At 46.9% G+C, this 26803-nt stretch overlaps 1 protein-coding gene across 1 annotated transcript; it reads right to left on the minus strand.

Annotated features, from left to right (window-relative positions):
- Positions 1-26803, minus strand: nr1h5 (nuclear receptor subfamily 1, group H, member 5). The gene is made up of 11 exons (XM_056274672.1): positions 26737-26803; positions 26510-26631; positions 18985-19374; positions 18663-18803; positions 17651-17760; positions 17360-17458; positions 5617-5713; positions 4228-4344; positions 3805-3891; positions 3546-3659; positions 1-970 (listed from the first exon to the last, which is right to left on the minus strand). Exons 2-11 carry the CDS (start codon positions 26604-26606, stop codon positions 774-776), a joined length of 1449 nt encoding a protein of 482 aa, XP_056130647.1. The 5' UTR covers positions 26607-26631; positions 26737-26803; the 3' UTR covers positions 1-773.

Raw genomic sequence — 26803 nt, forward strand, 5'->3', positions numbered from 1 at the left:
CTAAAATGTGAAATGACAGAGGAACAGTCCCGGGAGGTGACGTCACTGCAACCCAAGTAATACTTCTTAAAACCAACACAGAGGAACTTTTTATTTTTTACATTTTAATACTTAATTCTTAACAGTGATCAATAGTGTAAGTGTATGGGCGTCGAGATGACGTAGTGGTCTATTCCGTTGCCTACCAACACGGGGATCGCCGGTTCGAATTCCCGTGTTACCTCCGCCTTAGTCGGGCGTCCCTACAGAAACAATTGGCCGTGTCTGCGGGTGGGAAGCCGGATGTGGGCATGTGTCCTGGTCGCTGCACTACTGCCTCCTCTGGTCGGTCGGGGCGCCTGTTCGGGGGGGAGGAGTAACTGGGGGGAATAGCGTGATCCTCCCACGCGCTACGTGCCCCTGGTGAAACTCCTCACTGTCAGGTGAAAAGAAGCGGCTGGCGACTCCACATGTATCAGAGGAAGTATGTAGTAGTCTGCAGCCCTCCCCGGATCGGCAGAGGGGGTGGAGCAGAGATCGGGACGGCTCGAAAGAGTGGGGTAATCGGCCAAGTACAATTAGGGAGGAAAAGGAGGAATTTTTTTTTAAAATAGTGTAAGTGTTAATTGTATTGTGTTAACACTGATATGAGTTAAATGACCTTTAAAGGGAACTTTCTGTCAACAAAGCTATGGGAGGCCAAAGTAGCGTCAGTTCTCTTGATGCTAATCTGGTTTCCCAGGCAACCAGGTTTTGCCTTCAAGATGAGAATCTTTCTCTGGTTGTCCTCCGTGTCAGGGTTGTAGTCTCAGCAGATGGAGTTGGTTGTGATGGAGGGTTCGAAGCTCCGTCAGTCTCCCCAGCAGGCGACCAAAACGCTGGGCACCTCCACACACAGCCTTGTCGTGGGCACCACAGACTCTGGACAGCAGATCCAAGACCAGCTCCTGCATACTCTCCACACAACCAGCAGCTAGCAGGGGCACACGGTCTGGTTGAAAAAAGATAAAACCAAACGAGGGGCTGTCGATTTATGAAGTATCAAAATAAAGCTCCCAGAAAGTTGAATCAGTTGATCTGGACACAAACTTTGGTGGGAGAAACATTTCTTCGCTCATCTAAGTGACGTCATCAGTCCTGCTGACGAAGTCACTTAGATGAGCGATGTATGTAATGTAACGTAATGTACCCCTGGCTCCTTCGTTATGTATGTTTGTTTGTATACTGTCCTCTGTATACTAAATCTGTTGTGTTAATAAAGATTTGTTTTAAAAAATACTACTGGAGGGCGTCATGTGACCGGAAACAAGCTTGCTGCTTGAGATTTCTCTCCGCTGCACTGTCTAATTAATTTGGACAGATTTATTAGGGGGGGGGTTATTGCAAAAGGGTTCTAGTGCATGATAAAATGTCAGAGACACTGAGTGAAAAATAATTCCCTATATTCTGCGGCCGAACTCAAAGCAGGACAACAAGAAGGGGAGTAAGCAAGCCGCCACCAGCACAACACCGCCCGGAGGTGACGACAATTTTAATGAAGACGGAGCTCATCTTAACCGAACTTAAATTAGTCAGAGCTCACCTTGACCACATTGACAATCGTTTGAATTGGACAGCGTGTTCGATTTCATCAGTTAAGAGTTCCTTCCCCAATCTAACTGCGAAGGTAGCGGATACAGAACAGCGCCTCCATGAGGCAGAGCACGGAATCTCCGCAACTCAAGAGACATCTAACTCCCTTGAAGCTGAGCTCTTAACTTTAAAGAAAAAGATTGATAAACTCCAGGAAAAAGTTGAAGATTTAGAGAATAGAGGACGCCAAAAAAAAAAAACCGTGAAAATTGTGGGCTTACCTGAAAATGCTGAAGGCAGCACCCCTCTAGTAAAGTTCCTTCAACGTAAACTACCAACATGGGCAGGTCTCCCTACTGAAAGCCTTCCGCTCGACATAGAACGAGTCCCCTCTCTCTCCCCTGCCTTTCTTGTCTCTCTCTTGACTATTGCTATCAAATAAAGCTGGAAAATGCCCAAAAAAAAATCTAAAAAAAAAGAAGATTCAGGTGTACTGGACAGTGGTCCCCTCTGTTATTCAAGAAATAATTGGTTAAGAGTTTGAAATATCACCCAGTTTCTGCCTCTTGTACTATACTTCAGACATTCATTCATTCATCTTCAGCCGCTTCTCCGCGGTCGGGTCGCAGTGGCAGCAAGCTAAGTAGGGCACTCCAGACGTCCCTCTCCCCAGCAATGCCCTCCAGCTCCTCCTGGGGGGATCCCAAGGCGTTTCCAGGCCAGATTGGACATGTAGTCCCTCCAGCGAGTTTTGGGTATACCTAGAGGTCTCCTCCCAGTTGGCCGTGCCCCGAAAACCTGCAAAGGAAGGCGCCCAGGAGGCATCCTAATAAGATGCCCGAACCACCTCAACTGGCTCCTTCCGACACGGAGGAGTTCCCTCCGAATGTCCGAGCTCCTCCCCCTGTCTCTAAGGCTGAGCCCAGACACCCTACGGAGGAAACACACTTCAGCCGCTTGTGTCCGCGATCTCACCCTTTTGGTCACTACCCAAAGCTCATGGCCATAGGTGAGGGTTGGAACGAAGACTGACTGGTAAATTGAGAGCTTTACCTTCCGGCTTAGCTCCCTCTTCACCACAACGGTCCAGTACAACGTACACATTACTGCTGATACTGCACCAATCCACCTGTCAATCTCCCGCTGCATCCTACTCTCACTTGTGAACAAGACCCTGACATACTTGAACTCCTTCACTTGAGGCAACAACTCATTCCCAACCCGGAGGGAGCAATCCACCATTTTCTGATAGAGAACCATGGCCTCAGACTTGGAGGTGCTGACTCTCATCCATGACTTTTCACACTCAGCTGCAAACTGCCCCAGTGCACGCTGGAGGTCTCGTTCTGATGAAGCCAACAAAACCACATCATCTGCGAAGAGCAGAGATGCAATTCTGAGGTTCCCACAACGGACACGCTCCTCACCTTGGCCACGCCTTGAGATCCTGTCCATTAATATCATAAACAGAATCGGAGACAAGGGACAACCTTGGTGGAGTCCAACGCCCACCGAAAACGTGTTTGACTTTGTGCCGAGAATGCGGACACAGCTCTCACTTTGGTTATACAAAGACCGAATACTTCAGATATTACTGTCGATAGGGACAAAGAGCAGCGCTTGTTGATCATTCTTTTATTTATGGCTAGAAATGTATACTGCTGTTATGGTCTACCTAAGATATGCCATCTGTTTGAATGTGGTTAACATTAGCTGCAACTATCTTACCTCTAGAAAAGATGACCTATGACATGCATCAAAGATCTGACAAGGTTGATATACAGTAGTTCCCCTGTCCTTGCATGAAGCCCAAACCTACAGGCAGACAAGCAGTGTTCATCCAAGAGAGACCATTGAGATAGACTGAGTTAATCATTGCAAAGGACTCGTTTTCATTCTGTCTAACAACTACAGGAGGGCACTAAATGATTATGTAAGATCAGATGATCTAAAACCCAACACCCACCAGACAGATTGACAAATTCTTCTCTAACCTGTGCAGAGCAGGGTTGTAGCAGTGAGCAGGGCATATTCATCAGCAGTCACTTTTAATGCCGTCATACTATGAAAGAAGTTGAGCATTTGCACTAAAAAGTCCTCATTGATTCCTGTAAATGCACAGAGAAGTACAGAGTAGAATGTCTTATCGGTTATAATTTCAAGAACTCTTTCATTTACTAATCAGACCATACAGTTTCCCTCCGTCCATGGTGAATGTGTACCAAACATTTAATATTTTCTGACTAGCCTTACCTGAAATCATTGGAGTCCTGCTGCTGATGGTCTTGGACTCTAGGTTTCTCAGCAAGCGGTGAATAGAAACATTGAAATGCTGCAGGGCTGATGAAAAGAGACACTAAACAATGACTGCTTTTTGGTCCCGTTCTCAAAACCCTTTGTAGACAAAGAGTTAAAGGTAGGGTCACCTGATAATTCCTCAGTATGTGCCATTAGAAACAGACATGAGAAACAGAGAGGAGCTGGTCTGAGACACTTTCCCACCAACCAATATCAATGATAAAATCACATTGATTAAAAGAATAGAATAAAAAAGCTTCAGTCGGACATGAAAAATGTCCGTTACCTTAACCTGTTCAGACATGCCTGAATACTGGAATGGATGTGGGGATGATCTGTTACCATCTAGATGTTTTCTTGTTATGCAGAGATGCGTACCTGGGGTGAGACTTGCTGGGTTATGGGAGATCTCTTGAGCCCAGAGCAGGAACATAACCTCCAAAGAGCAGCTGGACAGCAGAGTGCTTTGGTCTGACAAGTCCAGGAGATGAAAGCCTGCAAAGAAAAAATTATTTGATTCCTTTTTTCCTGATGGTGACAAGAGGGTTTTTGTGTATTGAAAAATGAACTGCACAAGGTTTCATTGGCTCTCACAGTTTACCCCAAATGCTGCTGTCTGTGGGCATTAAACAGGGTGTTTGCAGGTAGAGCGTTTAATACGTTTGAGGACTAAATATAAAGAAATATAAGACTGATGTTTGTACAAATCATGCAGGAGGGTTTCTCCCTTGGGGCTGCTAATGCCCCCCCCCCCAGCATTAGCAAGCCCGACTCATGCGGGGTCCCAAAGGTAGCGATCAGTGGACAGAGTTGAAGATGTATTCCCGTTATAGTCGACATTATATGAAAATAACCAGACCAAAATGTATGTAATCGTGGGCAGAAGAAAAGCATGTGGCTTAATTGACAATATGGGTTCAAACCTGTCACATTTCTCCTCCAGAAAGCTTTGGTTTAGAAAAATTGACCCTGTGTATAACCTCAAATTGAATGAGTGCAAGACGAGAGTGTCACGGTTGTGTGGGCTGGGTCAGCTATGCTCACCTGTCCCCCATTACATTATTGTCTTGCTATGTCTGTCCCTGCACCTGTGTTGCCCTCGTGATACCCATTCCCTTATTTGGCTTGCCACTTTGGTTGCTGCCCCTGATTGCCCCTTGATTGCCCAATTTACGTGATTGCCCCTGCTTTACTCACCTGTTCTCCTTTCCCTTATTGGCTTTTCTTTTCCTGCCCTGCTCACCTGCGTCCAATCTCCCCGATTGGCCCCCCAATGTTATATATTGCCCATGGGTGCCCATGGGTCTCGAGCCTTCCTTGCTGTCTGTAAGCTTGTTTGTTGTATTAAAACACTGTTCTAGCCCAGCCTGTCTCCGCTGTCTGCACTTGGGTCCTCTTCCTGCTCCCGGCATGACAGACAGTACCTAACCCACCCGGGACGGTTTCCCACCACGCCACACTGAGCTGAAGTCCAAGCTCACCCCCTCAGTAGCCCTTGTTTTGGAGTTGGACGGATCATAAAGATCCAGGATATGGTTATACATCACGGGGGAAATCCCTACTGGTAGCGTTTTGAAAGCAAGCAAACCACCCCATGATCACAGAAGAACTGACGAGGGAAAGTTAGAAAACCATTTGAAATATCTCGCCCTTTTAACTCAAATCAGATGCCATTATACCTTTTGGTTTTCTGCAGTCACCATTACCACGATGAGCACGAGGAAGTGTGTAACATTTCTGAAACTGGGTCAATGCTGCCCGTCTTACCTGGCACAGTCCTGGCAAACTGCAGCATCCTGTGTAGCTGAGGCGGTACTTCCTCAGACGCAGTCCCCTGTCCCTCTGTGACTGGCCACGCAAAAACCTTCACAGAAGTAGACAGACAGCAACTTAAAGTGAGGCGAAGTGGAGAACGACAAAACTGATGAACACATCCCTAAATGTTATTAAAAATGAAGTGTTGTTGACTTCCGGTAAGATGGCGACTTGAATAGCGGCACAACTTTCTGCCTCTCGTAAGTTGGCTAAAATGAATCCTCTAAAACACTTAACTCAACGCAAAAAAGGTGAGGAATGAGAAGAGGAGGTAATTCGAGTAAAGGTAGCCGTACAATCCAAAAGGGTAACGCACCAGATACACAGGGAGCAAAGAAACAGTCGGAGCAAGGTAATAGCAAATACGAGGTAGAAGAAGCTACAATGGCGGTGGATACAGCTGAGACATTGCGTGCTGGATTAGCAGCTATCGCTAAAGAGATACAAGAATTCAAACAAGAGCTACGAGGTGACTTTGCCAGACTCAAAGATGAGGTGAAAAGGGAAGTGAAGGAAGAGATTGCTTGCTTCCGAGAAGAGATGACACAGAAGTTTGCAGAGAGCAATGTCGAAATACAGGCGCAGAAAGCGCACATGATTGAGGCCCAGAAGCGCATAGCCGAGCTAGAGGAATGGCAGGCAGACTCGACAGAACTGCTGATGGACATGTCGACCCAAGCGCGCCAGATGCAAGAAAAAATAATGGACCTGGAAGGGAGGTCAAGGAGGAACAATATTCAAATCTTTGGTGTGCCAGAGGAAACGGAGGGAGGCTCCATTACCCAGCACGTGGAACAATTCTTGAATACTCAACTTGACTTAGAAGAAGGGACCAATCTCCAGATACAAAGAGCTCACAGAGCCCTTGCTCAAAAAACCCCTCCGACAGCTCCCCCAGGTCAATAGTGGTGAACTTTCAACAGTTTGTGTTAGGGCTCGGTCTGTTGACCAACCTGGCAACCAGCAATGAGAGGGGGGGAAGGGCGCGTCTGAAACACCTGCAGCCTACCTACTCGTTAACCACTCTAGTATAAGTTTGTTTGCTTTCCAGAACTCGTCGCGAGTTCGTCCTGAACAGTCCCGTGAGTAAATTCTTCGTCTCGAGTTTTGTGACATTTCTGTGTCTCCCGGTGGAGTACAGATTGTAGTATTCTCCGTGTTTTTGCTTGTTTGATTATTCCCTTGTGTCAGTTCTCCTTGGGAGCTTGTTCGGAGAAGAACTCTCTTTGTGTTTTCCCCATTGGATTTTCCCATCGTGATTTTCTAGTTGAGATCAAGTTTTTGATATTCTAATTTCTCCTCTCTCACTGTGGATCTTATTACTCGGTTGGACTTCTACCTTAAAGGAGCAGTTTGTGTTTTTTTTCCCTTTCGGACTTTAAAGGAGCAGTTTGTGTTTTTTTTCCCTTTCGGACTTTAAAGGAGCAGTTTACGTTTTTTCCCTTTCGGACTTTAAAGGAGCAGTTTACGTTTTTTCCCTTTCGGACTTTAAAGGAGCAGTTTACGTTTTTTCCTTTTCGGATTAAGGGGGCAGTTTACGTTTTCCCATTTTTAAGAAGCTATTCTCAAGTTCCGCCTGAAGCGCCTCCCCCTTCTGTCCAGGCCCGGCCGGCTCTCCTCTACGAGTCCTGCCAGGTTGGTGCTTTACTTTGTCTTGTGTTGTCGCTATTGGGTTCGTTCTACAAACCTTAACAGTACGAACTCGCCTTCACTATGAACCCAGACAACCCAGACGCCAATCCTGTCCAGGCTGCTCTCTATAAGCAGATTCAGCTTACAGCCTCCCACGGCCAGCAACTACAAGAGGCCGCTGTTGCCATGCAGGGCCTCCGGGCTCAGGTGCAACCCCTCCAGGCTTCGGTGGATTCTCTTTCGGCCCAGCAAGCGGCGCTCGCGAGCCAACAAGAGGAGGTTCTTAAGCAGTTGCAAACTCTCACAGCGGCTATCACCATCCAGCCAGCTGTCCCACCAGTTCCGGCCGCCCCTCCTCCAGCAGTGCCCGCAGCCGTTGCCTTAGACAATCCTACCGTTTATGTTTCGGATTTCCGGGAGCCCAGTATCTCCAATCCCAAGCCTTTTGATGGCAACTTTGAGACCTGTGCCACGTTCATCATGCAGTGTGAGCTTGTCTTCGCCCACCATTCCAGGGGGTTCACCACAGATGCTGCAAGAGTTGCTTACGTGACTAACCTGCTGACTGGCCGCGCTGCTCAGTGGGCCACTGCTTCCTGGTCCATGGGGGCCAGTTTCTGCTCTTCCTACGATGACTTTGTGGCTGAGCTTCGGAAGGTATTCCATCATCCAGTGTACGGTCAGGATCCGGGTGTCCGATTGAGCAGGATCCAGCAGGGCAGTGGCAGTGTCACTGACTACTCAGTCGAGTTCAGGCTGGCTGCGGCTGAGAGTGGCTGGAACGACCAGTCACTTCGGGTAACCTTCCGTAGGGGCCTCAGCGATGCCGTCAAGGATCAGCTAGCCACCCGGGAGGATCCTACCTCTCTCGACGACCTTATCAGCCTTGCCATCCGCATCGATGGACGTCTCCGCGAGAGAAGGCGCGAGCGAGGTCTACGGGGAACCGTTTCTACCTCTCAGCCATCCAGAGCTTCCGAAGGGGGCTCTTCTTCGTCGCACTCCACTTCCCCTGTGGCAAGCCTCTCCTCCTCCCAGACAGTGACAGAGGAGGAACCTATGCAGCTTGGGCGTACACGACTGACTCCCGCTGAACGTGAGGCCCGGTTCAAGGCAGGTCTCTGTCTTTACTGCGGTCTTAAGGGACACCGGATCAGCGAGTGTCCTACGCGGCCAAAAGATTAGGCTCACTGGGACCCCGGGAGATCCTAGTGAGCCGTCTTTCCTGTTCCCGCCATCCTGCTCCGGCTAACCATCTTGTGAGCGTTACCCTGGCTTGGGCAGACCAGCGGCTCACTGTAGGCGCACTCATCGATTCGGGAGCTGATGGGTGTTTCTTGGACTCTACGTTTGCTGCTCAAGCTAACATTCCATGTGAGGAATTGGAGAGGCCAATAGAGGCCTTTGCTCTGGATGAGCGCCGCCTGGCCAGTGTTACCCGACAGTCCTGTCCCATGTCTCTCACTATTGCTGGAAACCATGTGGAGAGCCTTCAGTTCTTCGTCATCCAGTCTCCCTTAGTTCCTGTGATCTTGGGGCGTCCCTGGTTGGCTCAGCATGAGCCACACATTGCTTGGTCGTCTGGTAACATTTTGGAGTGGAGCTCCTCCTGTCACGCCCGGTGTCTTCAGGCCGCACCTGGTCCAGCAGTCCAGACTGTTCCGATTGCCCCTCCTCCCGATCTTTCCTCTGTTCCTCCCGAGTATCATGATCTCGGGGAGGTCTTCAGCAAGACGCGGGCTCAGTCTCTCCCTCCGCATCGGCCATATGATTGTGCTATCAACCTCCGTCCTGGGGCCTCTCTCCCTAGCAGTCGTCTTTACAGCCTTTCCATTCCCGAGAAGGCTGCTATGGACGATTACATTTCAGAATCGTTGGCGGCAGGGCTCATCCGACCCTCATCCTCCCAGGTGGCAGCTGGTTTCTTTTTCGTTAAGAAGAAGGATGATGGTCTCCGACCCTGCATTGATTATCGCCAACTCAACGACATCACCATCAAGAATAAATACCCCCTGCCTCTGATGAGCTCCACCCTCGAACCCCTGACCCAGGCGACTGTCTTCACTAAGCTGGATCTCCGGAACGCCTACCATCTCGTTCGGATCCGGAAAGGGGACGAGTGGAAGACAGCCTTTAAGACTCCCCGTGGTCATTATGAGTACCTGGTAATGCCGTTCGGCCTCACCAACGCCCCGGCGGTGTTCCAGGCACTCATGAATGACATCCTTCGCGACATGCTCGACCAATTCGTTGTCGTCTACCTTGATGACATCCTCATCTTCTCCAGGTCCCTCGAGGAGCATGTCCAGCACGTGCGGCAGGTTCTCGAACGCCTCCTTCGTAACCGGCTGTTCGTCAAGGCTGAGAAATGCCTGTTCCATTCTGAGTCAGTGGACTACTTAGGTTTTATCGTGGAGGGAGGCAAGACTCGAGCTGATCCTCGCAAGATCAAAGCGGTGGTGGAATGGCCGGATCCTAAGTCACGTAAGGAACTGCAGAGCTTCCTCGGGTTCGCGAACTTTTACAGGAGGTTCGTCCGAAACTACAGCTCTGTAGCAGAACCCCTCACCCGTCTAACCTCCCCCTCTCAGCCGTTCGTCTGGTCCCCAGCTGCTCGCTCTGCATTTCTGTCGCTCAAGGAGAGGTTCACCAGTGCCCCCGTCCTACTCCATCCCGATCCCAAGAGGCAGTTCATAGTTGAGGTGGACGCTTCGGACACCGGATTGGGGGCTGTGCTCTCCCAACGATCAGAGACCGACCAGAAGGTTCATCCTTGCGCGTTCTTCTCCCGCCGGTTCCTTCCCGCCGAGGAGAACTACGATGTTGGTAATCGGGAGCTTCTCGCTGTAGTGGCTGCACTTGAGGAATGGCGCCATTGGCTGGAGGGGGCAGAGCATCCATTTACCATCTGGCTGATCATAAGAACCTGACGTTCATCCGGGCAACCAAACGTCTCAATGGTCGGCAGGCACGGTGGGCCAGTTTCCTCAGTCGGTTCGACTTCACACTGACTTATCGTCCTGGCTCCCGCAACACCAAGGCAGATGCTCTGTCTCGTCAACACCTTAAGGAACCTGTAACGGTGGAGCCAAGTCCCGTCCTCCCTGAGACCAAGGTCGTTGGCGTGGTGACCTGGGGCCTTGAAACGGTGGTCAAGCGCGCCTTGCGCTCCAGTCCAGCCCCGAGCAACGTGCCGCCTCGCCGACTGTTTGTTCCGGACTCAGTGAGGTCTCGGGTCCTCAAATGGGGCCACACCAGTCAGCTCGCTTGCCACCCTGGAGTCCACCGCACTTTCACTTTCATAGCTCGACGGTTCTGGTGGCCCACTATGAGGAGGGACGTCAAGGAGTTCGTCATGGCCTGCACCATCTGTGCCCGCAGCAAGGCCTCTCACCAGGCACCGGCTGGTCTGCTGCAGCCCCTTCCTATTCCCAGTCGGCCCTGGTCCCATGTGGCGTTGGATTTTGTCTCTGGACTTCCTCCGTCTCAGGGCAACACAGTGATCCTGACGGTGGTGGATCGCTTCAGCAAGGGTGTTCACCTGGTGGCTTTGCCTAAGCTTCCTTCTGCTTCAGAAACCGCTGACCTCCTGATGAGCCACGTCTTCCGTTTGCATGGACTTCCCAAGGACATTGTGTCAGACAGAGGGCCCCAGTTTGTTTCCCGTGTGTGGCGTGCTTTCTGCAAGGGGTTGGGCGCCTCGGTCAGCCTTTCGTCGGGATATCATCCGCAGACTAACGGACAGACTGAGAGGATGAACCAGAGTGTGGAATCTGCTCTCCGTTGCGTCGCTGCCAAGAAGCCAACCTCCTGGAGTCAGTTTCTCCCCTGGGTCGAGTATGCGGTCAACTCCCTGGTCAGCTCCGCCACCGGCCTCTCGCCCTTTGAGGCATCCCTGGGTTACCAGCCGCCCGTCTTCTCTGCACAGGAGTCCGAAGTGGAGGTTCCCTCCGTGCAGACTCATCTGGACCGCTGTCGTCGTGTCTGGGAGATCACCAGGGCTGCGCTGCTCCGTGCTACGGAACGTGCCAGACGAGGAGCTAACCGTCGCCGATCCACAGCACCAGCTTACCAACCCGGACAGAGAGTCTGGCTGTCCACCAAGGATCTCCCCCTTCAGTCCTCTGCCAAGAAGCTGAATCCCCAGTTCGTTGGACCCTTCGAGATCCAGGAAGTACCCAGTCCTGCAGTTGTGCGTCTTAAGCTCCCGGCCTCCATGAAGATCCATCCGGTTTTTCATGTGTCCCGAGTAAAGCCTGTCTCCGAGAGCCCCCTTATGCCTCCGGCCCCAGCTCCGCCTCCCCCTGAGATTGTGGATGGGCATCCACAGTGGAAGGTCCGTCGGCTGATGGACGTCCGACGCAGGGGACGGGGGTTCCAGTATTTGGTTGACTGGGAGGGCTATGGGGTGGAGGAACGAAGCTGGGTATCCCGCCAGCTCATCATGGACCCTGGTCTGCTCGCTGAGTTCTATCGCCGTCACCCTGACAAGCCTGGCAGGTCGCCGGGTGGCTCCCGTAGAGGGGGGGGGGTACTGTTAGGGCTCGGTCTGTTGACCAACCTGGCAACCAGCAATGAGAGGGGGGGAAGGGCGCGTCTGAAACACCTGCAGCCTACCTACTCGTTAACCACTCTAGTATAAGTTTGTTTGCTTTCCAGAACTCGTCGCGAGTTCGTCCTGAACAGTCCCGTGAGTAAATTCTTCGTCTCGAGTTTTGTGACATTTCTGTGTCTCCCGGTGGAGTACAGATTGTAGTATTCTCCGTGTTTTTGCTTATTTGATTATTCCCTTGTGTCAGTTCTCCTTGAGAGCTTGTTCGGAGAAGAACTCTCTTTGTGTTTTCCCCATTGGATTTTCCCATCGTGATTTTCTAGTTGAGATCAAGTTTTTGATATTCTAATTTCTCCTCTCTCACTGTGGATCTTATTACTCGGTAGGACTTCCACCCTAAAGGAGCAGTTTGTGTTTTTTTTCCCTTTCGGACTTTAAAGGAGCAGTTTGTGTTTTTTTTCCCTTTCGGACTTTAAAGGAGCAGTTTACGTTTTTTCCCTTTCGGACTTTAAAGGAGCAGTTTACGTTTTTTCCCTTTCGGACTTTAAAGGAGCAGTTTACGTTTTTTCCTTTTCGGATTAAGGGGGCAGTTTACGTTTTCCCATTTTTAAGAAGCTATTCTCAAGTTCCGCCTGAAGCGCCTCCCCCTTCTGTCCAGGCCCGGCCGGCTCTCCTCTACGAGTCCTGCCAGGTTGGTGCTTTACTTTGTCTTGTGTTGTCGCTATTGGGTTCGTTCTACAAACCTTAACAGTTTGATATAAAAGAAATGATTCTCAAGAAAGCATGGAAAAAGAATAAGATAGAGATAGGGGACAAACGTATTTACTTTGATCACGAGTACGCAGCTGAAGTGGTCCGGAAAAGAAAATCATATTTGGGCATTAAGAAAGTGCTCAAGGGTAAAGGAATTCATTTCCAGACACCCCTCGCCAAAATAAGGATCCACTGGAACAACGGAACGAAGACATACGACAATGCCAGGGAAGCTGCGATGGACATGAAGACGAGAGGCTGCGACATCGAGATACCAGACGATGACACGGCAACCACGGCCACAGAGCAGGTGGAGGCGACTGGGATGCGAGCAGGGTGGCAACGAGTCCAAGGCGCGAAAGGAGGACGTGAAGCTGCACAGCGAGCGAAAGAGAAGCTCCAGGCCTATCGGAGAAAGTAGGATTGGTATCGTTCTGACTGAGTTGAGCTCAATTACAAAAGGCTTTTTCATCACATGCCACTGAGAGAGGTAGGCTATACGGTTGCCAAACGTTGGACATACCTAGACAAGGCTGTAGGCCTATCCCATGTGATGGGCAAAATGTCAAGTCTAGAGTGGGGCCCTTTCTGAAAAGGATTTCCCCTTCACCTACCAACGGGGACTCGGGGTGGTTAGGCCCCTTTAGTTGGAAGTTATTTTTGTTGTTGATTAATGTGTTTCATATTTGTAGTTTTTTTTTGTTTGGAGCTCTGTGGGAATATATGGAAAAAGAGTATCAATATGTCTAGATGGTTCACACTACTAAAATAATGTCGCTGAATGTTAATGGTCTAAATATGTTAACGAAGAGGGAAAAGGTTATGATTAAGCTAAAAAAGGAGGATGTACAAATCATATTCCTCCAAGAGACCCATTTAACACAGATAGAGCATGGGAAACTTAAGAAATATGGGTACAGACATTCATATTATAGCTCCTACAAGGAAGGGCGCAGGAGAGGTGTTGCAATCTTAATATCAAACAAAACTCAATTCGATTATGATAGGGAGATGGGAGACAAGGAGGGGAGATATATTATAGTGAAGGGGAGGTTAGAGAACAAACCAGTGACACTGGTAAATATATACGCCCCTCCTGAAAGTGATAAAAGATTTTTTAAATCTTTGTTTGATGATATAGCAAACGAGTCAGAGGGGGTCTTAATTTGTGGGGGAGATTTGAATGTCGTTTTGAATCACAAAATGGATACAACCAGTATCAAAAGGACTCAATCACAGGTCACTCGATTTGTAAATATATCACTGGAAGAGATGGGGATGGATGATGTGTGGAGACAATTACGCCCTCAGGAAAAAGACTATACACATTACTCAGCTGTACATAAAGTTCATTCAAGAATGGACTATTTCCTTATGAGCAAAGACGATATTTACAGAGTAAAGGAGTGTAGGATTGGAGGGGCGGATATCTCAGATCACAATCCAGTATATTTAGAAATGAATTTGAATCGTAGGAAGCGAAATACGGTTTGGAGGTTTAATGTGGGTCTACTGAATAGTGAGCAGAGTAAGATTATGTTAAAGACGGATATTCGGACATGTCTAGAAGAAAACAGCAATTGGGAAGTAGAGCCAACAATATTTTGGGATGCCATGAAGGCGGCGGTCATCAGGGGAAAGTTAAGAGCGCATTCAGCATTGATCAAAAAGGCAAGATCAATTATATCCAGAAAGAATACGGACAGGTTAAGAGAAGTGGAGAGGGAATACCAGACTGCGGGACATTACTAAAGAACTGTTAGATGAAGTTGAGAAAAAAAAGCTTGTTTCTCAAACAAAGATATTATGAAACAGGCCCGCGCGCAACTAAACTGTTGGCAAAACGTATTCGCAAACAGCTAGCCGTTGGCCATATACATAAGATCAGAGACCCCCATTCAAATGAGTTAACGAATATGCCAGAAAGCATAGAGGACATATTTTTGGGATATTATAAAGAGCTATATTCACAACCCACATCTGCACCCGAAGCGGAAATTAATACCTTTTTGAATTAATTACATTTTCCCTCAATTGGCCGGCTCCAAAATGACAAATTAACAGCTGACATCAAGATGGAAGAGGTGATAGATGCAATAAATTCTTTGAAAAACAATAGAAGCCCGGGCAGCGATGGATACCCTGCAGAATGGTACAAAGTGTTTAGGGAAGAGCTGGCACCGTTACTTCTGAGATCCTTCAATTGGACACTTCACAATAATAAGATACCACCATCATGGTCAGAGGCAATAATCACAGTCATTCCAAAACCGGGAAAGGATAAAGAATATTGTGGGAACTACAGACCTATTTCATTATTAAATGTAGATTATAAAATATATACGACAATTATCTCTAAACGGTTAAACTCGTTCATAGGTGATTTGATAGATGAAGATCAAACAGGATTTATGACAGAAAGACAAACGCATGATAATATCAGAAGGACATTGCATATTGTTGATTAAGCGAGTAAGAGAAAACAAGCTACACTATTAGTAAGTTTAGATGCAGAAAAAACATTCGATCGGGTGTCCTGGAGTTTTTTGTATGCAGTATTGGAACGACTAGGGTTCAGCAATAAGTCAATACAGTGCATTAAAACATTATATCAACAACCTAATGCTCGGATTAAAATAAACGGGAGTTTAACGGACAAGTTCATTTTGCAGAGGTCGACAAGACAAGGATGCTGTTTGTCTCCGACACTGTTCGCGTTATTCATTGAGCCTTTAGCGGAGGCCATTCGCCAAAATGAAGGAATTAATGGAGTGACAGTGAATGGCACTGTCCACAAGGTGGGGCTATTTGCTGATGATGTCATAGCCTATCTTGAGCAACCACATACATCACTCCCTCAACTAATGAAGCTACTAGAACTATATGGTCATTTATCTGGATATAAAATTAACATCTCAAAAACACAGGTGCTAGTTCTCAATTATACTCCAACCACAGAATTCAAGGGAAAATTTGACTTCAACTGGAATCTAACCAAAATCAAATATTTGGGAATTTACATTACCAAGGAATTGTCTAAATTACATAAAGCAAATTACGGAAAGATCAACGATGTGATGCAAAATGATATTGATAGATGGTCCACTCTGCCACTTGACTTCAGCTCAAGAATTGAGACAGTTAGAATGAATATTCTACCAAGGCTTCTTTACCTATTCCAATCGTTGCCTGTAGAGGTGACTCAAGCTCAATTTGATAGGTGGGATAGGACAATATCTAGATTTATTTGGGGAGGGAAGAAGCCCAGAGTAAGGTATGAAACTCTCCAACTCTCAAAGGAAAAGGGAGGTATGGGTTTACCAAATCTAAAAGAATATTTCAAAGCTGCCCAGCTGAGATATGCTGTTGACTGGTGTAGGCAAGATTATATGGCCAAGTGGAAAGTCATGGAAAGGGAATATGGTGGGTACCCTATTCAGAATATTTTAGGGGATAAAGAAGTATACAAGAAAACAAAAACTCACATGGATTCAGTCACATTATTTACACTGGAGTTATGGTTTAAATTGATTAAAATCAACAAATTACAAGATGAGATACAGTTATTGAGACGGGTAGCATATGATAGAGACTTTACTCCAGCGAGGCATGATATAGTTTTTAAACTGTGGGTTAACTGGGGAATCACAGCATGGTGCACTCTAGAGGAAAAAGGGGAGATGGAGAGTTTTCAGGGTATGAAAGACAAGTTTGATTTGGAGAATCACGACTTCTTTAGATATTTACAATTAAGGGATTATTACAACAAACGTATCAGGAGAGGACCCTCCATGGAGGTGAACAGTGTGATTCAAATTATAATTAACGCATATAAAGGGAGAAAATCTAGGACTATATCTGTACTATATCAAGCTCTCACAACTAATAAACACTCAACTACATATATAAAAGAAAAACGGGAATTAGAATTTGGCACAGAAATTACAGAGGAGGACTGACAGAATATGTGGAAAGTCCATCAATCCTCCACTAGTTCGCGGATATGGAGGGAATTCTTCTGGAAAAATCTGATACGTTTTTTTATTACACCAAAAATCAAAAATAGATACTCCAGCACCAAACTGTCATGCTGGAGGAAATGTGGAACAGAGGATGTAGACCACTCGCATATATTTTGGAAATGTAATAAGCTAGCGATGTTTTGGGAGATGGTTCATGATGTAATACAAAAGGTACTTGGATATGACTTCCCTAAGTGCTATATGACCCTCTATCTCTGTAATTTTAAAAACGACGATATAGGGCCAAGTGATAGATGTTTGGTTAAGATACTGCTGATTGCTGCTAAGGCAATCACAAGAAAATGGTGCCAGGTGGACGCCCCCACACAAGGACAATGGATGGAAATAGTGGAGGACATTCATACAATGGAAAAACTGACTCATCGATTGAGACTTACAGTACCTCGGATGGAAGACCAGTGGAAGAAATGGACATGGTTTAAGGAGCAAACACGCGACAACATAATTCACGACAACACTTACGACTGGAAAGTTAGACCCACAGGAAGCTCTTGTAGTTCATTTTTTGTGGGTTTTTTTTGTTTGTTTTGAGTTGCCCTGTTGGGCTTGTGTGCAAGTAAATATAGATAATTCAATGTTTACTTCTGAATACGGATGCCATGTTTGTATTGACCTAAAAACTTCAATAAAAACTAAAGTGATAAAAAATGAAGTGTTGTTAAGTCCCAAGAGACATTCAAAGATGTGTATATTTCTCCACAGAGCTAAGACCCACCATGCAGTGTTCATAGTCCAGTGTCCTGCACTGCCGATGGGCTTCCACCATCATATCCACCACGTTCTTCTGCTGTTGGGACAACCTGGCGGACAGAATCTAGCGCAGACACAGTACAGTTAGCATGTGCCTTTAATAAACCGACCAGTATTACAAGTGGTCATATCTCGACCTTGCTGAAAGTATTTGCACCTTTGCTGTACAACCAGATGTTAACATTGTCTAAAACCTCCCCACGTATACAAGAGTCACACTGAAGGCAGAATAAAAGAAAGGCTTCTTGACTAATACCGGTCCTGGTAGCCTGCTGGTGGAGCTGACTTCCCCTGCTTCCGGACCTTTCCTGGGCTTGGCTCCCTTCCTCAGTCTCTTTGACTGGCACTGCACCTCGGTCAGCAAGCCTGAGAAAAACCCGCTCCCCGTGAGTCTTAAGCAACTCACCTGGTTACGCATGTTGGCACCTTTCTTTTTGCAATAAAAAGGGCTGTATATGCATGTCTGTGAATGTTCTCGTTCATCCAGGTCATGGTTATCCAAAGGAGATGAATCAAGTGCAACTGGACTTGGTATATATCCGTGAAGACGTTTCGCCTCTCATCCAAGAGGCTTCCTCAGTTCGTGCCTTTCTGACTAGACCAAGCTAGTCTGACTGGCTGGTGATGAGACTCAGAATTTATCCTCTAGGAGTCGTTGTCAGAGCTATTGATATCCGTGGCTCTTTGTGATCAGATGTTTATCAACGCCCGTCGCTAACAGAGCCATAGATAGCCTCCAAGAACCTAGCCTCCAAGAACAACAGTCGGTCACTAACGGCTCCGACGACTCTCATGACCACTGAACAATGAAGTCGAAATCAACACCCCCAACGACCGTCGCTGCTAAACAAATGCAAATCAATAGCTCCGATGGCGACGGGCGCGGCCGGACATCGGAGCACAGGAGAGCCACGCATATCTATAGCTCCGATAACGACGGGCGCGGCCAAACATCGGTACACAAAAGAGCCACGCATATCTATAGCTCTGACAACGACTCCTAGAGGATACATTCTGAGTCTCATCACCAGCCAGTCAGGCTAGCTTGGTCTAGTCAGAAAGGCACGAACTGAGGAAGCCTCTCGGATGAGAGGCGAAACGTCTTCACGGATATATACCAAGTCCAGTTGCACTTGATTCAACTCCTTTGGATGGCTGTGTATGCAGAATTCCAGCGGCACTATGTCAGTGATTATAATTCTCTCCATCAGATTACTTTGAAGGTGACGTCATTAAATGGACAAGGTCAGAGGAAAGGTTGCACTCACATTCCGCTAGCATGCCCACGGCGTGGCATTTCCTCAGTCGACAGTCCTGACACTTCCGCCTCATGTACATGTCTATCTCGCAGTTACCGCCGCTCTTACAGTGGTACACAGCCTTTTTACTCACGCTGCGCCGGAAGAAACCTGAAGCAGCCGTGTTCGGGGACAGGAAGGAACCAGAAATGTCGATAAACATGACCTGGACTATGCTGCAATTTTCAGTCTCTGTTTTAAGCCACCAGTTCTTAATGCGCAGAGACAGCTGTTTGGTGTGCACTGGGAATTTCTTTTGCAAAAGGACAAAATAGAAAACAACTTTGCTTACCCTTGCATCCCTCGCAAGTGAGAGCATTGTAGTGATATCCAGATGCTTTATCCCCACACACCACGCAGAGCTCCTGCTGCACTCTGGATCTTCCTCCAGGCCTCAGTCGTTTCCTTCGCCCCAAGGACAAGCTATCCACCCCGATCATCTGTCCTTGGCCCTCATGCGGGGATTTCAGACAGGGACCGCAGGGGGGCTCTGTACAGTAAGGACTGTATGGGTATGGAATATTTAAGGCTTGGGAGGAGGAAGACAGTGATAAGGTGGATGAAGATGAAGATCCATAGAGGGAGACGGGGAGGTTTGTAGAGCGGAACTGCGGTTGGCTGTAAGGGAGCACCTGGAGGTCGGGGTCTTGCAAAGGGAAGACCAGTGGGTCACTCAGCACATCTGAAAAGCACAGCCCAATCTTTGAAATTGTTGAAAGTTGCCTTTGTATTGTGGTTCAGTATTCCTAAAATACTCAGACTAAGATTTTCATTGGGAGTGATGAAGAAGGACAGGATTAGGAACGAGTATATTAGAGGGACAGCTCAGGTTGGATGGTTTGGAGACAAAGCAAGAGAGGCAAGATTGAGATGGTTTGGACATGTGTGGAGGAGAGGTGCTGGGTATATTGGGAGAAGGATGGTGAATATGGAGCTGCCAGGGAAGAGGAGAAGAGGAAGGCCAAAGAGGAGGTTTATGGATGTGGTGAGGGAGGACATGCAGGTGACTGGTGTGACAGAGGAAGATGCAGAGGACAGGAAGAGATGGAAATTTTCCCTTCTACTATGAGTTGCAGGGAAGCCTTTGGTGAAATATTCCCCTATAAGCCTCATGCCGACTATACGCCCATTTCACGCCGCGGCCATCTTGGATTTAAAAAAAACCAAGCGGTGGGAATTTAGCCACGCCCCCTTCTTACTTCATTGAAAACACTGCTGGAAGCAACATGTCATACTGCTGTGTACCATCCTGCAACTCCTATCAAAGAAGGGAAAGAGATAAATCTGTATATATATATATTCACTAATCTTTCAATAGTGGATAGCTCTGTTCTGACACATCATCTTGATAACAGGAAAATGTGTGGATTTATATTGCTTCCCACATGTATGACATATCCTCATGTGTCCAGTGAGGTTTGGGCGACTCCACCTGATCATGACTACGACGTGAAGCCCCTTTCTGTGGAAGACCAGCTTGACGCAGTAAAGAAACGCATCGCTTTCCTGGAGGACGAAAATAAAAAGCTGAAAAGTGAGCGTTTTGGTCTAGAACGCTTCCAGTGTGCGCCCAATCTGATCAGGTTTTACACTGGTTTTAAGGATTACCACACCCTGAAAGCACTCTTCCTAGCTTTACAGCCTACTGCAGAGTCCATGGTGCGATGGACTCAAATGCAAAGGAACAGCCATAACCTAGAACACATTTCTGTGTCTGGCTTCCATGCAGAGCATTTATCGCTGATTGATCAGTTTTTCCTGTTCTTGTGCCGTGTGAGGCAGGGCTTTTTTGCTCTGGATTTATCTGTATGATTCAATGTGTCGCCAGCCACAGTCAGCAGGAACTGTACGACGTGGGCCAACTATTTGCTCTTTATGTTAGGGACCCTCCCAATATGTCCTAGTAGAGCAGCAGTAGACGAGCTAATGCCACCAGTATTCAGGGAATTCTACCCAAACACAAGAGTGATACTAGACTGCACAGAGATCCGCATCGAGACAGCTAGTTCGAAGGTTTTGAACACCATGACATACTCCCATTATAAAAGTAACACTAGACTGAAATCCCTAATTGGGATCACTCCCTCAGGGTCAGTTAGCCTGGTAAGTAATCTATACACAGGATGTATCTCTGATAAGGAGATAACTAAGAGGTCAGGTGTTCTGGACCTCTTAGAGTCAGGTGATGAGGTCATGGCCGAAAAGGGCTTCCCTATCAAAGACCTGCTCGATGAAATAGATGTAAAACTTGTCATCCCTGCATTTTTAGGCCCAAGTGGACAGTTTAGCTGTGATGAGCTCACAGACACACAGAGTATTGCTGGCTTGAGAATACACGTCGAATGGTCAATAAGACGCATAAAGGAGTACCACATTTTTGATGGAGTCATACCCCTTTCACTAAGTGGAACAGTCAACCAACTGTGGACTGTGTGTGCTCTCCTAACAAATTTTCAGGGACCACTGTTTTAAACCTTTGTTAAATTCAGCTGACAAGAAAATAGTGCACACAAACCTTAGATAGATTGAAACATATTTAACTTCATTTCAGTACAGTCCCATTTTTTAGCCCACACCTTGAGATGAGCAATCACTATCTTAGTTTAGTAAACAATTGATGATTTGAGTTGGTAGTGAGTTCCAGTTTATTGCTACAACAGAATGACAGTTGACCGAACATATTTTAGTTTAAAATGAACCAACAGTTTTGTTAAAGTTAAAGGACAAAGAATTAAAATATTGTAGATGGGACAATCTAATGTATAAATATTGAATGTACCGTATAAAAATGAAATGTATCTTATTTTTTATTTTATTGTGATTAAACAGCTTCTTTGAATACAGCCCTGTGTGTGTGTGTCTCCTCACTGGCACAGGAGAGACAGAAAGTACTCGAAAAAGAAAAGATCCAGCTTAGTTTTCATATTGTGGTAAATGACGGTAGGTGCTCGAAGTTGGTGGTCCAAACCATGTTTGCTGCTGGCCCCGGCTGCATTGATTTCCGATTGAGTAAGAAGGGGGCGTGGCTAAATTCCCACCACTTGTTTTTTTTAAAATCCAAGATGGCCGCGGCGTGAAATGGGCGTATAGAACACATAAGTAAATACAACAGATCTAATGAACTCAAATTCACCAAGTCTTTACTTGCTTGCACTCAGTAACAGTAAAGCTTTGCATCTTTACCCCCATTTACATTGTCTGTGTCTCGATATCTGGACAATGAGCCGTCTGCTTTCGTCTCTTGCGTTTACACCTGGTATTTAAAGGCGTTCTTGTTGTCCACAATGTGCCCACTTTGGGTTCAGATCTTCATCTTCTCCCAAATGGTGGGAAATCAGTGAACATTTAAAAAAAGAAACAGGATGGATGCAGAGTCAGCGTCATGTCTTCTAATGGGTGAAGAACTGAATGTGTAAAGTTGGCAGAGGTATAAGTACACCCTTACACAACCCTCTACCAAACAACATACTAAATTAAACAATATCCCACACTAAGGTCGTTTTTTAAAATTGTCCTCAACACTTGATCGTTTTTAAATGGAATGCACTTTCATGCGTCCTGCCGTGCTGTGCCATGCCATGATATGACACAGGGGGCGCACAGTGTTGCTAAAAATGTAGTTCATGCATTTAACTGTAATTCCTTTTGTCAAACGATGAGGAGTATTTTGCTAGATAAAAAAGTTTTGAACATTATAAAATGAAATGCTCCGTATGGTGTCTGGGCTCAGCCTTAGAGATAGGGTGAGGAGCTCGGACATCCGGAGGGAGCTCGGCGAAGAGCCGCTGCTCCTTCACGTCGAAAGGAGCCAGTTGAGGTGGTTCGGGCATCTGATTAGGACGCCTCCTGGACGCCTTCCTTTGGAGGTTTTCCAGGCACAGCTAACTGGGAGGAGACCCCGGGGTAGACCCAGAACTCGCTGGAGGGACTACATGTCAAATCTGGCCTGGGAACACCTTGGGATCCCCAGGAGGAGCTGCAGGGCGTTGATGGGGAGAGGGACGTCTGGAGTGCCCTACTTAGCTTGCTGCCACCGCGACCTTACTCCGGAGAAGCGGCTGATGATGAGATGAGATGAGATGAGATGAAATGAGATGAGATGAGATGAGATGAGGTGAAAATGAAATGCTGACATAATAAGAAAGTGGGGAGACAACAAGAGGTTTACTCATGCTGGCTGATAGCAGCGTGGCGCTATCTGTGCTGCTCAATCTGAATTCACTGATGTCTCCTCATTCATAACATAAATGCATATATATATATATATATATATATATATATATATATATATATGTATATATGTATATATGTATGTATATGTATATATAGTCTTGTCTGATCACTTGTTCTCTGTGTTATGCTTTCTCTCTCCCAAATGTAACACGCTGTAAGGATTGTACGGACCCAGCTCTTACCAGGAGTCGATCACAATGCAAGCCGGACCGACTCCACATGTGGCCTCATAGACCTGATCACATTCCGATCTCACTTTGTGTTGCATACAGCTTTAATTAACATGTGTTTTTCCTAATCCAGATAATAGTAAGACACAGATCGAAGGTTAATACCTGATGTGCACGGGCGTTATAAGACTGCATCCCCCCAAGACTAATAAAAGACACAAAGTCACACATAATCCGTAAAACATTTTCACAGTGAACCTTTACTCATAAAGCTATGTGACGTAGTAACAGTGCTTAAATGTCTGTTCACTTGTTCTCTGTGTTAACTGTGTACGGCTAGGCTAATGTCAAGTTATTACGGTCTGTCTCAGTACCTTCGGAATCTACTACTACTACGACTACGACTACGACTACTACTACTACTACTACTACTTTCGGCTGCTCCCGTTAGGGGTCTCCACAGCAGATCATCCGTTTCCATCTCTTCCTCTGTCACACCAGCCACCTGCATGTCCTCCCTCACCACATCCATAAACCTCCTCTTTGGCCTTCCTCTTCTCCTCTTCCCTGGCAGCTCCATATTCAGCATCCTTCTCCCAATACTATACCCAGCATCTCTCCTCCACACATGTCCAAGCCATCTCAATCTTGTCCCTCTTGCTTTGTCTCCTAACCGTCCAACCTGAGCTCTCTCTCCAATATAATCGTGCCTAACCCTGTCCTTCTTCATCACGCCCAGTGAAAATCTTATCATCTTCAATTCTGCCACCTCCAGCTGTCTTTTCGTCAGTGCCACTGTCTCCAAACCATACAACATAGCTGGTCTCACTACCATCTTGTAAACCTTCCCTTTAACTCTTGCTGGTACCCTTCTGTCACAAATCACTCCTGACACTCTTCTCCACCCACTCTTCTGCACTCCCCATTACTTTGGACAGTTGACCCCACGTATTTAAACTCATACACCTTCATCACCTCCACTCCTTGCATCCTAACCATTCCACTGTCCTCCCTCTCATTCACGCATAGGTATTCCGTCTCGCTCCTACTGACTTTCATTCCTCTTCTCTCCAGTGCATACCTCCACCTCTCCAGGCTCTCCTCCACCTGCACCCTACTCTCGCTACAGATCACAATGTCATCTGTGAACATCATCGTCCATGGAGACTCCTGCCTGGTCTCATCCGTCAACCTGTCCATCACCATTGCAAACAAGAAAGGGCTCAGAGCCGATCCTTGATGTAATCCCACCTCCACCTTGAACCCATCTGTCATTCCAACCACACACCTCACCACTGTCACACTGCCCTCATACATATCCTGCACCACTCCTACATACTTCTCTGCCACTCCCGACTTCTTCATACAATACCACACCTCCTCTCTCAGCACCCTGTCGTATGCTTTCTCTAAATCCACAAAGACACAATGTAACTCCTTCTGGCCTCCTCTATACTTCTCCATCAACACCCTCAAAGCAAACATCACATCTGTGATGCTCTTTCATGGCATGAAACCATACTGCTGCTCGCTGATCATCACCTCTCCTCTTAACCTAGCTTCTATTACTCTTTCCCGTATCTTCATGCTGTGGCTGATCAACTTTATACCTCCGTAGTTGCTACAGTTCTGCACATCACCCTTGTTCTTGAAAATCGGTACCAGTATGCTTCCTCTCCACTCCTCAGGCATCCTCTCACTTTCCTAGATTGTGTTAAACAATCTAGTTAAAAACTCCACTGCCATCTCTCCTAAACACCTCCATACCTCCACAGGTAGGTCATCAGGACCAACTGCCTTTCCACTCTTCATCCTCTTCATAGCTGCCTTCACTTCCTCCTTGCTAATCCACTGCACTTCCTGATTCACTATCCCTACATAATCCAACCTTCTCTCTCTCTCATTTTCTTCATTCATCAGCCCCCCAAAGTACTCCTTCCACCTTCTCAACACACTCTCCTCGCTCGTCAGCACATTTCCATCTCTATCCTTGATCCTCATCATATTCTTCATATATTTTATAATTCCATTACATTTGTGTTATCCTCTTTCAATGTTGTATAGTGTAAATTGTGTAAACACAACATCATCTAACGTTGTGCGTTTTGGGAGAGAGATCCTCCTCTGGTGCTCTCCCTGAGCTTTCTTCCTGTTTTTTTTTCTCCCTGTTAAAGGTTTTTAGGGAGTTGTTCCTTCTCCGATGTGGGGGTCTAAGGACAGGATGTTGTGTTGCTGTAAAGCCTCGAGAGGCAAATATGTAATTTGTGATATTGGGCTGTACAAATAACATCGACTTGACCTGAACTAGACTGAACTGTAGTTAATGGTCGTGGTAATTTGCATATGAAGCCGATTATTGTTTTCCGTCGCTATGCAACGGTGCTGCTTGTAAGGGCGGGGACACCTGCAGTCAGGCGAGGCTGATGACGTCAGCTGGATGATGATGATGAAGCCTTTCTCCCTCTAAATGTTGTTTCCAGATGAACTGATTCAACTTTCTGGGAAAAAATGTTCATTCTGTGTCATCTCTTAACCTTCAGAAGAATCACACAATTTTCCCATGCTTTCAGTGAAGCTGCAGCTTTCCTTTCTTGCTTCATTTGCTTGTCATGCGGTGGAGGTCAAAGAGGCAGCTGACCCCAGTCTCCAACCTCCACCAGTCATCAGCATGTGTGTCAGCTGAGAGCCACTGACGTTTAGGGCATGTCTTAACCTTTACTCCCTCATCCTTTCCTTACGCGCTCGTTCACTCCTTCTCCAGATGTTTCCTGTCTCGGCCCGTCGTCGCGTGACAGAGCTGTGGACACCACTGTTTGTAAACTGCTTTAGCACTGTGTAAACATTTCCCAGCTTCCTGTCCGTCCTGTGCACATCAGTAAATAACACTCATTAGCTCAACCCCATTGTGCTCTGTGTGCACTCCCGCAGGACTGGAGACGGCATAGGGTCTCATCTTTTTATCATAAATATTCTCCCCCTACTCCTGCAAAATGCACTTTCAAGTTTGTGAGAGCGGGAAAAGCTGGAAAAGCGGAAAAACAAACAGCTTTGTGGATGTTATGGAACGCTTTTTCCCACAGCATCGCGTACTCATCAGCAACCCATAACGGCTCGAGGTTTATCCATCAGATGAAGGACGCACGGGAGGACGCTTCACGCGTGCAGACTGCAGCAGAGCGCAGCATTATGGGGAATATCGCCATGTTTCTTCTGTGCAACCGTGTATTTAAATACATTTAAATTGTGTTCCATGAAGGAAAAACTGAGATTCATTGAAATCAGGTTAATCCTGTTGGAGAAAACTCTGAAAGCACGGACAAAATACACACCCACAACAGTACTACACCTCTGTGTAGCGATCCAGGACTCGTACTGCGCATCGTTAAGGTAAAGCTGAAGTCAGAGGAGGCTCACCATAGTACTGCAGTGGTTCTGTGGGGCAATAAGTATCTGCAGCAGAGAGGAAACCCTCAGCGGACATGCTGGCGTCCAACCCGGTCCAGTCGGTCATGTGGGCAGATGAAAGCTCCCCTCGCCTGGGACACACAGTGTCAGTAACAACAGACAGACAGCCAAATGAAGATTACTGACCTGAAGAATCTTTGATGTCTGCAGACAACGTTGTTATTTACTCATCTTACGTCTCTTAGCTGTCCATGCCTGGTCCCAAACTGTTGTTCCAGCAAGGCCTGGTGATGTTGAGGTTCC

Source organism: Lampris incognitus, chromosome 2, assembly GCF_029633865.1.
Source record: "Lampris incognitus isolate fLamInc1 chromosome 2, fLamInc1.hap2, whole genome shotgun sequence".
Taxonomy (NCBI): domain Eukaryota; kingdom Metazoa; phylum Chordata; class Actinopteri; order Lampriformes; family Lampridae; genus Lampris; species Lampris incognitus.